We start from the raw sequence: 13,773 nt of genomic DNA, 5'->3' as shown, positions 1-13,773 counted from the left end.
ATTTTTATTTCTGACTTTTGCTAACCAAGGTCACTACTTCTCAGTAAGTCTGCCAAGTTACACTGATACAGTCATATTTATAACCTTGTATATAGGTTTTAAAAGTTTGCTTTAACAGTATTAACTGAGTTTACATTGTGTGAGATATTAATTTACAGGTATCTAGTGCTAATTTGGAGTTGTTTTGTTTTCCAGACAGTGAGTGTACTGATTTTGGAAGTGCTAAATAGCAGTACCTTTCTTTCAAGAAATGTCAGAATAAAAAGAATGTTACTCAAATGTTCAATGTTACAAAATTGTATGATTTATCTAGGCTGCCTCGCTCACATGTGATAATGTATGTCAATTGTAGAAAGACCTTAATTCTATTACCTAAATTAGTGTTAAATTCAGAGCAGTGGGCAGTTTTGCTAAATAATCAACAATTAAAATACATACCAGGAATTATACAATGATATCTCTTCCTCCCTTTTGGTTATTCTTGCTCCAAATGATGAATTCACAATTTAAAAATCAGCACTGAAAATACCAGGAATGCTGACAGCATTACAGCATTTTCAGTGACTGTATCAGATACAGACAAGGCAAACATTCAAAGCCTACCAACATTTTCATTGCTGGTTTCTCAGTTCTAGTGGTTCTGCCTTGAAAGAGAAAGAAATCTTTTGAGGGTTATTGCACTACCTAAAAATTTATATTCTTACACCTCACAGTAGTTACAGCCTGCCCTTCTGTTCTGCAATCTTCCTTAAGAGCAACAGCTGTAGTTACTCCAAAAACTGTGTTAAAGTGGGAAAGACTATGGGATCAGTGATGGTGTTTCACAGGAGAGTATTTGGGGAAAACAGTTAAATCTCAGTGATGCTTAGACTTTAAATAAGACGACAATCACAGTAAATAACCAATCTCCCATCTCCAAACCTGGAAAAACAATCTCTCTAGTGGTTCTATTTGCCCAGCAGCAGCAGCTAAGTCCAAATGTATGTGACAGTGAGAACAAAGGCACAAAAAGCACATGAGAGCAACACATTTAATAAAATAACCTAGGCAAGATCCTGATCCATCTGGGTATCTTAGTGCTAAGAGCCCTACCCTCACTCCTGCCTCAGAGAGCCTTGCAAAGGAATCGTGCACTTCCCCCTTTCTCCAGCCTGCTCAGACATGTTCTGTTCTGCCCAAGCTCTCACTTAGGTGTTGTGTGCCTAGGGAACATGCTTTATGGGGCTGTAACCTATCTCAGCCCAAACTACCAAGTCCCTGATTCCAGGAGACCCATATCATGGGAGCAAAAGCAGGCTGCCACTTCCATACCTTCAGCCCGTCCTGCTCAGGCCTGCCTACTCCTGCAAAAAAAAATAAAATCTAACCTCTGGGTCTTATCTTCCAGAAAATACCAGTTGTACATAGTATTAAACACAGTACTTACTGTCATGGAGGCACTCCCAACAGGAAAGAGAAGCAAGACCATAATTATCTCTCCAGTCTTCTTTACACTTCCTAATTCAGCTTCCAAAAAGCAGACTTACTGGGCAGGTTGACTCTTCACTCAGAGTGTTTTTGGTGCAGTTCTTTTTTCCTTTTCTCACTTAGCAGAAATATTAGCACTAATCTGATTTTATATCAAGATGCCCAATCCAAGATAATCCAAATGAGGCATCTGTCTATCCAGTGTTCCTGAGCAGTTCTAAGCCTCTCACATGCCTGCTCTTTGGTGGCACCAACAGAAGAGCTTCCAGCATCCAGGCACCAGGCTTCCATCTTCATACTGCAAACAAAATGTTTGTTTTGTAAGACAAAGCACTTGATTTTTTTTTTTTTAAGATCCCTGAACATTCACTGCCCAAAATGTGTATCTGGGACTCTGATGCCATATTCAAAGTAGTTACTGCAGTAAACCTGTGCACTGGGTATTCAGAGCATGTGAGGGACTGCCCTGCAACAGACAAACCCTAATCTTTTAGTTCTGGCATGTCCAAATGAAACTAGCACTAACATGAACTTAACTGTCTTTTAAAGTCTAAAACAACAAATTGTTCTGCACGAAGGAAGGAAAAATTATGAAAATTAAAGGTCAAGCTGTCTTCACAACTACAGCAACATAAAACCTGGAGACAGGCTCTTGGATTCATTAGAGTTACTTCAGTTTTACACTGAAGAACAGAGTGAACTTGGAAAAGTATATTTTTAATCCTCTCTTACTTAAATCATCAGAGGAAGGACTGCTGGGAGTATTTTACAAATAAGCAGTTTGGTTTAGCACTTTCAGAAGCTTTGAGGTATGCAATCAGATTGTAAAAATTAATGAGAGACTGATGATAATTCTCAGCTATTTTGACAACAGCCTTAAAATCCTCCATGTGAAAGTGATGAAATTCTGCTTTTAATTAGAAAATTAATAATTTTATGCTCATGAACTACACAGAATTTTTGTGCAAACAAGTTCTCAGATTGCTTTAACAGTGTGTCAGAAGTGTTAAAGAACTGACTGTACTTCAAGACCATAAAAACACTCAGACTTCCTGTTTTACTTACAGTGAAAGGACTTTTAAAGTAGAATGATTATAGGTTTTGCAAGGTTTCTTGTGTAATTGACAATCGAGGTACCTAACCTAAGGAAATAAACCACAACTTTGCCTAGATTCCTTTGTATATATCCAGATCCCTGGCAGTACAAGTTAACCTAACTCCCTTCAAATCCTGATGTCTCAGACAAATTAGCAGGATTACCATAAAGCAAACCCAACTAATTTCGACAATTTGAATTCTCTTAGATTGGTATAAATTAGCAAATTATTAAAATATAGGTTCAACTGTGACATTAACATAGAGATTGATGTTACATCTCAGAATCTACCTATGCAGATTATGATTACACATATGTGTATGTATGGCTATGTCTGAATACAAAATAACCCAGGATCAGAACCGAGGATGTTCCAAAACAGACAGAAACCTACATAAATACAATACCCTCTGACTGCTCTCCCCTTTTAGATAGCTCATCTGTCTTACATGGCTGGCCCCACTCTTTCCTTGACTGTCTCTGAGCAGCCAGCACAGTTTCGGCTTGCTCTCTTGTGGCCAACATTAGAGCTACAATTACCCTGGTGCTACTCCCCTGCAAGGACCTCTGTGACCGGTTCTTCCTAAAGCATGACAAGTTTCCTCAGATTACAGTCACTTACAGCTGAACCTCATAAACCACTCAGACTTCAACTCACAGCCGATTTATGGTGGCTTAGCATGTCAGCTGAGAGATCCAGAAGTGAGCACACGTGGATTTCCAGCCCGCAGCAAAGAGCTCGGAAACTTTGAGGCTCCTAAGCCTCCAAGGCACTGTCAGTCCTACCCTGTGACTCTCACAGCTGAAAAATCCTCCAACACAAATGTACTGCCAACACCATGACCAGAGGTCTTTGAGACTTGACAGTGCTGTCACAAGGATGGCCTCACCTCTTCAGCATGGTTTTAACAGAAGCCTTTTGGAGCTTGAGCTTGGTTATTTAAAGATTACTGTTTTGGCAGTGCATTTGCTAACAGGTGACAGCAACTTCAAAGACTTTCTGGCACCAGTAACTACTTCTAGCTTTTAGCTGTTTCCATGACTTGTTGGGTAACTTGTGTCATTTTTTTATATTTTTAAAGATGCCAGATACTGAAAAGGTGAGGGCTTTAAAAGACTGAAATATTCCTTGATACTTTATTGACATTATGTCAGGCATTATTAACCTCCAGAAATAATTTTATGCTAGTAAAAAGAAAAATATTATAGAGCAGCAGAGCTGGCACAAGTGTACAGACATAAGCAGAATGACCAGAGATATGTCACTGAATGACACTGCCCACTTAGGTGTCAGCCAGATGAGCTCTAAGTGCCCTCCCCAGCTCTCAGGAATAACAGTGCAGGCACATCACAACACCAGAACTGAAGCAGCCCTGAAATGAGCTTGAAGGGAGATGAGACCACTCTGCCCAGGGAGTGAAAAGGTGCCAACCTTTTCTTTTGCTGAGTTGCAAACACAGCTGCTCTTACTGTGGGTATGACTGCAATTTCAGGAGTGATCTTGTCACAGGAATTCCTTCATTTTTAAAAGGACCTATCAAAAGCCCGCTCCATATCAGCAAAATAATCATCAGTTTGTGGTAAGACCAGGAGTTAAAAACCATTCCACATTTGAAATTAGTCCTCAAAACCATTACCATCACTCTTCCAAAACAATCAATAACACTGAGTGATGGATTTTTGATTAATAAACATTAACTTCATTTATTACTGAACATAAAAAGGATAATCAGTACGGAAATTATACTTTGACTACTGGGTTACTTGATCATCAACCTTTGTAACATACGAACAACAAATAAAACACTTGGGCAGCAGAGGGTTGGGAGTCACTCAGATTAAACAAATTACTCAACAGAACAACAGTGACAAACTACAAAGCACACTGAGCAATAGCACCAAAACTGATCTATGTGACCTGGATCTGTGTATTTCTTCTCGAATTCAAAGGACAAGAACCCAGAACCACTCCAACCCCTGGACAACAGGTCCCCAGCACTTTCAGCTGCTCTGCTTTGGGACTGCCAGAATCACAGCAGCACTGTGCACTGCAGAGAAAAAGAGATCAGCTCCCTCACCTGTCCCACCACACACAGCCATGGTGAGGCAAGGCTGGAGGCACAAGCGTGTGCTTAAAGGTGGAGGGAAGAGCAAGACTGACCTTTTAGGAAAGTGTTAACTTCAACTTCTCTTCCTGTTAAAAGCAAATAAGCACAACTTTTGCAAGTTACTGGATTGCCAAATATTCTTATAGCCAAATTGTCTTTCTCCATCCTTCTACCAGGAGCCAAAATCCTTGTTCCTCCTATACTGTTGCCAAAAATTTTGATCAACATCACAGACATTCCAACCAAGCTCATGGATACAACTAAGGTGCAATCTTGCTCACAAACTCTAAGTAATATCAAAATATATAATATGTATGATCATGTGATATTAAAGCAAAACAAGTCAACACTCCTACCTCTCTTACTAAAGCTGCAAACACTTCAAATGCTTCATGAAAATTTGAACTATATTTGCATTGCAGTGAGTACCACAAGGACCACAAGTGGGATAGAAATCTCATAAAATCCTAAAACTGAGCAATCAGTAGCAACGTGTAAGTGTGGATTACTCTTGAATGTTTAGAATTATACAATGTTTAAAAAGAAGTAAAGGGATAAAAATGAGTTAATGATGTATTTATAAAGACAAGTAGACATATGCATCACTATGACATTATCTATAGTAGAATTAGGAAGAGACAGAGAAATGTTAAGATCATGCTAGGTGGGTGATCTTAAACATCTATCTTGTATAATAATAAAACCATAGAATCCTAGAGTGGTTTGGGTTGGAAGGGGCTTTAAAGATCATCGCGTTTCAAGCCCCCACCATGGGCAGGGACTAGACCAGGTGTCTCAGAGCCCTGTGGACCAGGCCTTGGGCAATTGCAAGGATGGAGCTGCCACAGTTTCTCTGGATAACCCGTGCGAGCATCTCACATCCTCCGTGTGAACTATTTCCATCAAGTATTTAATCTAAACCTGTCCTCTGTCGTTTGAGTCCATTCCCCCTGGTCCTGTCACATGTCCCTCTCTTTCTTGTAGAAACACGTCCTAACAATGTACGTAATGAAATGTACGATCCTGATATCTGTAAATAGTGTATGATTCGTATCTCTTCCGGGATACCTTTAAGCAAACAACTTGAAGGGCTTTGAGAGCCCGCTGCCCGACAGCAGCCCGTGGGTCACACTACACCAAGGCACTCCTTTTCCGGGCGTTCCGACACGCTGCACAAGGAGCACAGCTCGCAAGCCTCATTCCAAACACCGCCTCCACCTTGGGCCTGTCCCGCCGCTCTCCCGGACGCGGCTCCCCCGGCCGGGGGCTCCCTCACGACTCGCCCCGCCCCGCCCTGCCGGCCCCGCCCTGCCGGCCCCGCCCTGCCGGCCCCGCCCTGCCGGCCCCGCCCTGCCGGCCCCGCCCTGCCGGCCCCGCCCTGCCGGCCCCGCCCTGCCGGCCCCGCCCTGCCGGCCCCGCCCTGCCGGCCCCGCCCTGCCGGCCCCGCCCGGCCGGCCCCGCCCTGCCGGCCACGCCCCGCCCTGCCGGCCCCGCCCCGCCCTGCCGGCCCCGCCCCGCCCTGCCGGCCCCGCCCCGCCCTGCCGGCCCCGCCCCGCCCTGCCGGCCCCGCCCCGCCCTGCCGGCCCCGCCCGCTGATTGGCGGCGTTGTGCGCGGCCCCGGCCGCGCGCGTGCGCCGTGCTGAGGCCGGCTGTGCGTGCGAACGGGCGGGGCTGTCGCCGCCGTGGGGTGAGGGCACGGCCATGGCGGGCCGCCCGCCGCGGTACGAGGATGGGGAGAGCGCGGCGCTGCGCCAAAAGGAGGAGCTGAGCCGGCGGGTGAGCGGAGGCGGCCCCACGGGGCCCTGTGCCGGGGTCCGGGCCGAGGCGCGGGCGGCCTCCGGAGCCTGTCGCCTCGGGCGCGAGCAGCGTGAGGAAGAGGAGGGCGGGTGCTGTCTGAGACCGGGGTAGCGCCCTCCGGCCCCGAGAGCGTCCTGCGTTTAGCGAGCCCGTGTTGCCTCGCTAGCAGCTCGCTCGTCAGATTGGTATTTTGGGTCTTACTGCTTCCAGTTGGGTTTGAAATGTCAAGTGAGGCGCGGTGAGGTTTTTCCTCACATAATCACAGTGTTTTGAGTCTCAAGAGACCCTCCAACGATGGAGTCTAACTCCTGCGCTGCACTGGACACCCCAAGAATCCCCCCGTGTGCCAGAGCGTGTTATCCTAAAGCTCTTTGAGCTCTGTCAGGCTGGTGCTGTGAGCCGTTTCCCCGGGGAATTCAGTGCCCAACCACGCTGTGGGTGAAGAACCTATTCCTGATATCCAACCTAAACATCCCCCGACCCATCTGCAGGGTCAGGGTACTGGCACTGTGGTACTGGCACTGCTCACCAGGGAGAAGAGATCAGTGGCTGCCACACCACTTCCCCTCGTGAGGAACTTGTATACTGCTGTGAGGTCTCCCCTCGGTCTCCTCCAGGCTGGGCAAACCAAGAACCCTCACCTGCTTCTCGTATGGCCTTCTAGTACCTAGTTCAGCTTTATCTGCCCAAAATGTCCCAAGGGACTTCAGTCATAGAGGCTGGTGCTCCTCCTGTATTTGCTCCCTCTTCCCTGGTGCTGACAACTTTGTTCAGTATGCAGCCTGCCTGTAAGTAAGCCCTGTGGAACCTTGGCTCCAAAAATCCTCTTAGCAATCTTCCAGTACCCCTACAAGGAAGCCAGAGAAGGGGCTCTTCATCAGGAATGGCAGTGACAAGACAAGGAGTAATGTGTACAAATTGAAAGAGGGAAAACTGGGGTTAGATGCTAGGCAAAAATTCTTTGCTATGAGAATGGTGAGGCAGTTGCACATGTTGCCCTGAGAAGCTGTGGATGCCCCAGCCCTGGAAGTGTTGAAGGCCAGGTTGGATAAGGCCTGGAGCAACCAGGTCTAGTGGGATGTGTCTCTGCCCAGGGCAGGGGGCAGCTGGGGACTAGATGATCTTTCAGGTCCCTTCCAACCCCTTAACATTATGTGATTATATGAAAAAATTACTTCTGCATGGCCGTGTTTTATAGAGACAGTGATGTTTTTGATTGCCTGGAAGCTGCAAAGCTGGGACATCACAGTGTTACAGGTTGTCACTTCTGTTGTGTCTAAATGGCTGGTTTAGTCTGTAGTAGAGGATGGTTCTGCTGCTTTGCCTTGCTGGTGGTGTAGATAAAAGAGATTGATGTAACTGCTGGAAAAGTTGTCTTTTCAGTGTGCCACATTCAATTTGGCTGACCTCACTCTGTGGCAGCTTCCTACTGTTGTACCAGTTCCAGGAGACACAAAGGAAGAGCAGAGAAACCCATACTGTTTGCTTCTAAAAAAAAAAAAAAGCACTATGCCCTCTGAACAATTTTGTTCCAGTTTTTGGCTTTTGCAAAAGTCCTTCTGATTACTCTTTACAGCTGCCATTGTAAAAGAAAATATGAATATCTGCCACATCTATCAGAGTGGTAAATCCCACTAAGGAAGTTAATGTAAAAAAGCAGTTCTAGAGTATTTGGATTTTCATTCATTTCATTCTGAATCTGGATCTTACCTGTGGTTATAAAGTTATTCTCAATATTATGCTATTTTTTTTAAAGTTATTTGATGTTTTATTAGTTGTGTATATGTTCTCTTCTGGGAAAAATGTGCTTTCTGATTATAATATATATATGTAGTGTCATATTATATATATTATAATATAGTACTCTGGCTTCCCAGCAACTTTTGAGGGTAGGAGAATACCAATGCATGCAAAATAACCTGTTTCTAGAGAAATTTTATTAATTTAATTTTAAAGACTTACTTTGTCTTCAGTGATTCATTTGGAGAACAGCAGCTGTACATGCATGTTGCTGTCTTAAAATATCAGACATGCTTACCACTAGTATTCTAATATTATGTCTTGTTTTTTATCATTAAATTCAAATGCATCTTTTGCCTTTCAGATTAAAGAGCAGAAGGTTGTAGTCGATGAGCTTTCTAATTTGAAGAAGAACCGGGTAAGGTTTTACAAATTTGCTTTTAACTATTTCATTTTAGCAGAGAAATAAACATAAGAGACAAGAGGGGCAACAAAATCAGAGCATGCTGTCCTTAATTTGTTGTAGTATAGATTTTAATAAACGTGGTCTGCTGTGCTCAGAATAATTTGTCCTGCAAATGATTTGATTACGTATACTTGTGCAGTGTTGGGGTTTTTTTTTTCTTTTTTTTTTTATGTTTTATTTTAGTTATTTCATTAAGATGTTTGAGTTGATCATAAGGATTCATGAGGAGTTCTTACTTTTTCTGTGCATCTGTTTTAAATAGAATGTGATTCCTTGTGGATAAGGAAAAGAGAAATTCAGAATTGTCCTAGGTTGAGCATTAAATGCTTTTGATGATACAGCATTAGAAGCTGGTGTTTGTAGGGCAGAACTTACCCTTCACTTTTGTACCAGGAGTGTCTCTTTGGACCCACACCAGCTTCTGCTGCAGTGTGGTTCCAGAAGCTGCTGCTTTGATTTAATACAGTGTGGGTTTTGTTTTACAGAAAGTTTATAAGCAACAACCCAATAGCAACATATTCTTCCTTGCAGACCGGACAGAAATCCTGTCTCAGTGCAAAAGTAAGTTTGCAGTCTAAAAGTATCTCAAATAGTTAATGTATAAACGCTGTATTTGTAGCTGATTTCAAAGGTATATTAAGATGAGAAAATTGCCTTGTGTGTCAAATACAAAGTAATAGGAGAATGGATAATAGAAGATGGAACAAGCATTAGAAGTGCATAAATTCAGAAGTATTTGTTTAATTTTCTGGAGTGAACAATTGCTACTTCTCTTTGATTTGGGTTAATAGTGTTGCCATTTTAATTGTCAGTTCCCTGTTCTTACTACAAATATTAAGTCATACTGATTATATAGGCATATATAGTTGGCCATTCCCCTATTGCACTGTGGCTTTCTTTGGGAAAAAAAAATTAACATCTTTGTATAATTAAAGAGGAATATGCTACAGCAAGCTTATATAGCTTGTGTTAGTAATGATGGAACACAAACATAGCACTTTGCTTAATTAGTGTTTTATGTTTATCATTTTAATTGAAGAAGTGGCTGGAATTACTAATTTTGTAGATATACTTTTAAACTTACCCGTAAACTTTCCTGTTTGTGAAACTGATTGTGTCATTTTCTCTTACACAGATACATTAGATGAATTAAAGAAGGCACATCAAGAGCTGGAGAATTCAGAAAAGGCTAAAATCAAGAAGTAACTCCTGTGAATTCCTGTTACAATGTGTGGTATTTGCTGTGTTGTTACCTTGTGCAGCCAGCCTGCGATTCACGATTTCCTCAGTGAAGACACCCTCTGCCAACTGAGAAGAAGAGGACCAGACAGTAGCCATGAGCTGATAAAAACTGTGTCTGATCTCTCTTATGAATGTCTCTTTTCAGGCCATGTACTTCACATGAGGGGACTGGTGACTCCTCAGCCTCTGGAAGATGCCAATAACAATATTTTTCTTTGGAATGGAGAAATTTTCAGTGGAGTGCACGTAGGAAATCTCGAGAATGATACTGAAGTAATGTTTCGTCATCTGGCTTTATGCAGCAGTGAAATGGACATTTTGTCACTCTTCTCATCACTTCAGGGTCCCTGGTCTTTTATTTATTATGAAGCAGCCAGGCACAGTTTATGGTTTGGCAGAGATTACTTTGGTCGTCGTAGTTTGCTTTGGCAGTTCAGTAACGAGGCTGACAGCGCTTTCTGTCTCACATCTGTAAGTGGTTGCTCTGAATCAGGCAACCAATGGCAAGAAGTCCCAGCATCTGGAATTTTCAAAATTGATCTCAAAGCTTGTGCAACAACTAAGTCTTTGTCTTTGACATTGTTTCCATGGAAGTACAGCTGCGGAGAGAAAGCAGAAGAAACATGCATTAATATTCTTGACCAAGTGTCAAAAGACTTACCAAACCACATACATCTCATGTTGAATGAATCAAAGCTGTGTCTTAGAGCACCAGTTATCCCCTTAAATAAAACAGTTTCTAAAACTTCAGGTACATGCCCAGGCTCTGATTTTAGCAACATTAACTGTGTGGTGTCTGTAGAAACCCTTCAAGAATTTCTTGCAGAGGAACACAAGAAAAAATTAGCCTGTCAATTTATTGATGTTTTAAATGAAGCAGTCAAGAGACGAGTCCTGTGTCTCTGTAGAGATCCAGATCAGAAAACGAGAGAAGTTCCAAGCATGTCTGATAAGAAAGCACGTGTTGCAGTGCTCTTTTCTGGTGGCATTGATTCTATGGTTATTGCAGCCCTGGCTGATAAACATGTGCCTTTGGAGGAGCCAATTGATCTTCTCAATGTAGCTTTCATGATGAAAGAGCAAGCTAAGCACAGGGCCACCACTAAAAGCCATACCAGGCATGAAGTACAGCTTGATTTGCTTTGTCCTCAAGAAGGCTGTCAAGATCTTGATGCTGACACTGGTGCTCATTTATCTTGCTTTGATGTTCCTGACAGAACCACTGGTAGGGCAGGAGTGAAGGAATTAGAAGCCATTAACCCTTCAAGAACCTGGAACTTTGTGGAAATTAATGTTACACTAGAGGAATTGAAAAAAATGAGAAAAAAGCATATTAATTACTTAATCTATCCACTTGACACAGTCTTGGATGACAGTATTGGCTGTGCAATTTGGTTTGCTTCCAGAGGAGAGGGTTTCATTAGTAATCAAGGAGAAATGAAACCATATAAAAGTCATGCAAAGGTACTGTTTGTTTTGTTTTCTGCCTTAGGTTTGACTTTGGAATGTAAAAACAGTTTTGTTGATTCAGAAATCAGCTGGGATCTTTTCCATTCATAAGGGTTCTGAAATTCACTGTCAGAATCTGGGATATTCAATAATTATAATACACGTGCAATCCTAGAGTTAAAAATCATATTCAGTTCTTTTGTCATGTAATGTGCATGGCTTTTCAGTGAACTTGGATATGCAATAATATGTGCAGAAAAAAAACAACCACCATCTATCATTCTGATTTCTCACTTCCCTGTTCTTGATGGTTTGTGTAGGGCAGAAGAAACTGTTTCATTTCAGGTGTTGAAGGCAGCTGTGTAATGTAGCTGTTACTAACCCAGTAGCTGGTAAATGAATAATACTCTGGGTGTACATTCAGGTAACTACAACACATGACATAAACCTTTGGCAATAATATTTAAAGGCTGGTGTTTAACAAATACTGTTTATTATCATAGAAACTAACAAGGACATTCTTCAAAAATATTGGTGTATTTGTGACACATATGGCATTATTTTGTTGTTTTATTTTCCTTGCTCCACTAGCAATGTTTGTTTGTACTTTAAGGTCTGATCATGACCATAATTCAAGTTATCAGTGACTTTACTGGGAATTGTTTCAGGCTTTGTAAATGTGTAAGGCAAAGCCTATCCTGACAGGTAATATCTCAAGAAGATGTCTGTTGAAATTTTTCACCTTTAGTTAAACATTTAAGGTCTGATACATACTAACTTGCACAGATACTAAGACTTCCTATATTCTGTTTCCTCAGGTTGTGCTTATGGGAATTGGAGCAGATGAGCAGCTTGCTGGGTATTCTCGACACCGTGTTTGCTTCAGAAAAGATGGCTTAGAGGGTCTTAATAAAGAACTTGAAATGGAGCTAGGTCGCATTTCTTCTCGAAATCTTGGTAGAGATGACAGGATCATCAGTGATCATGGAAAAGAAGCCAGGTATTACTGTTTTAGCATGGAGCAAAACTGGTTTTGCTGGTTAGATGCAGTTTTTAACACCCCTAACAAAATCTTAATTGAAACTTCTGTGTGTTTTATTGTCTCTTGTTCCGCTGCAGTTTTGTTAATGTGTACTGTGTTGTGCAGTTTTGGGTTTTGTTTTTTTAAAAAAGTGGACTGTAGTATATTGTGGAAGAGTTTACTTAAGGAAATTTAGCACCTTGATCTCCATCTAGAGGTTTTAAGAAGCAGCAGCAGATGTTGAAATAGGCAAATTCAAGCTGGTTTTATAATTTTAAGCTAAACAGTCTTCTGTGCAACTTTGAAGTGTTCTGGTGTGGACTTTTGTGGAGTGTCTCTGGAGAATGACAGTGTAACAGAAGCTGTGTATTCCTATCCATAAAGCAAAGGTATAGTAAATATCCACCTTTCCTGGCTGTTAAGTCTGAAGAGTTGGAGAATAATTTTATTTGTGTCTACTTCCTCCATGCTACCATCAAGTTGAAAAAATTCCTTAGGTGGTATGCAGGAGCAAAGGCCACTCAGGTGTATGAAAGGTTGTTTCATGTGATTTCTGTGCCAGTGCTTTTCCAAATCTTAGTTGCACATTTTCAGTTCAGTACAAGAACAGTTGCAGTGGTGGATGTGGTGCTCTTAACCATGCACATGATTAGGTATGAATGCCTGAAATTCAGAATGATACCAGCATTTGTTGTGTAAATCTTCTGGTTTCAAAGTTACAATGTAGTTTCACGGCATCTTTGCATGTGGTACAGGAGAAAACCAAGACTAGTCCTGTGGAATTTTTAAAGGGTCTTTCCCCACGTAAATCTCTCTTTCAGATTTCCTTTCCTTGATGAAGATGTTGTTTCATTCCTCAATTCTCTTCCCGTCTCAGAAAAAGCTGATTTGACTTTACCTCGAGGAATTGGTGAGAAACTGATTCTACGCCTTGCAGCCAAGGAGCTGGGCCTGACTGCCTCGACTGTTTTGCCAAAAAGGGCAGTACAGTTTGGATCTCGGATTGCAAAACTAGAGAGCAGCAGTGAAAAAGCATCTGATACTTGCAGCAGACTGAAGTTACTTTCAGTAGATTAATTGTAGAGGTGTGTCTTCAGATGTTGCACTTACTCTGTATGCAAAGTCACTAAATCTTTTGAATTTTCTTAGAATGTTTGGGTCCTTTTTACACACTTGGACATAGTTATTAACAAGTGATGTGTACGAGGAACTCACTATGAATCCATCCTGTGCTTTTAATTTTTTTAATAATGAGAATGCTTTGTTTGGAATAGTAACTGGAATCACTTTGGTGATAGCAACACAGCATTTGTTTCTCTGACAGGTGATTTTCAACATTTGTAATCCCAAGTATTGCCATTAAACATGACACCATTGAAACAGTTTT

General features: G+C 42.0%; 2 protein-coding genes across 3 annotated transcripts; both read left to right on the top strand.

Moving 5' to 3' along the window:
- The first annotated feature begins 6,372 nt into the window (after positions 1-6,372).
- Positions 6,373-9,938, top strand: ASDURF (ASNSD1 upstream open reading frame). Its single transcript, XM_062506623.1, has 4 exons — positions 6,373-6,447; positions 8,573-8,626; positions 9,160-9,235; positions 9,810-9,938. The coding sequence occupies exons 1-4, from the start codon at positions 6,373-6,375 to the stop codon at positions 9,878-9,880; spliced, it is 276 nt and encodes a 91-aa protein (XP_062362607.1). The 3' UTR covers positions 9,881-9,938.
- Positions 9,902-13,773, top strand: ASNSD1 (asparagine synthetase domain containing 1). Of its 2 annotated transcripts, none has more exons than XM_062506617.1 (3): positions 9,902-11,380; positions 12,184-12,365; positions 13,208-13,773. In XM_062506617.1, exons 1-3 carry the CDS (start codon positions 9,902-9,904, stop codon positions 13,461-13,463), a joined length of 1,917 nt encoding a protein of 638 aa, XP_062362601.1. In that variant the 3' UTR covers positions 13,464-13,773. The 2 variants fall into 2 exon arrangements, with proteins under 2 accessions (XP_062362601.1, XP_062362602.1); XM_062506618.1 differs by having other exon boundaries at positions 13,264-13,325.

This window comes from Cinclus cinclus, chromosome 21, assembly GCF_963662255.1.
Source record: "Cinclus cinclus chromosome 21, bCinCin1.1, whole genome shotgun sequence".
NCBI classification, from domain to species: Eukaryota; Metazoa; Chordata; class Aves; order Passeriformes; family Cinclidae; genus Cinclus; species Cinclus cinclus.
The sequence above is the reverse complement of the archived record's forward strand: the minus strand, read 5'-3'. Positions and strand labels throughout refer to the sequence as shown.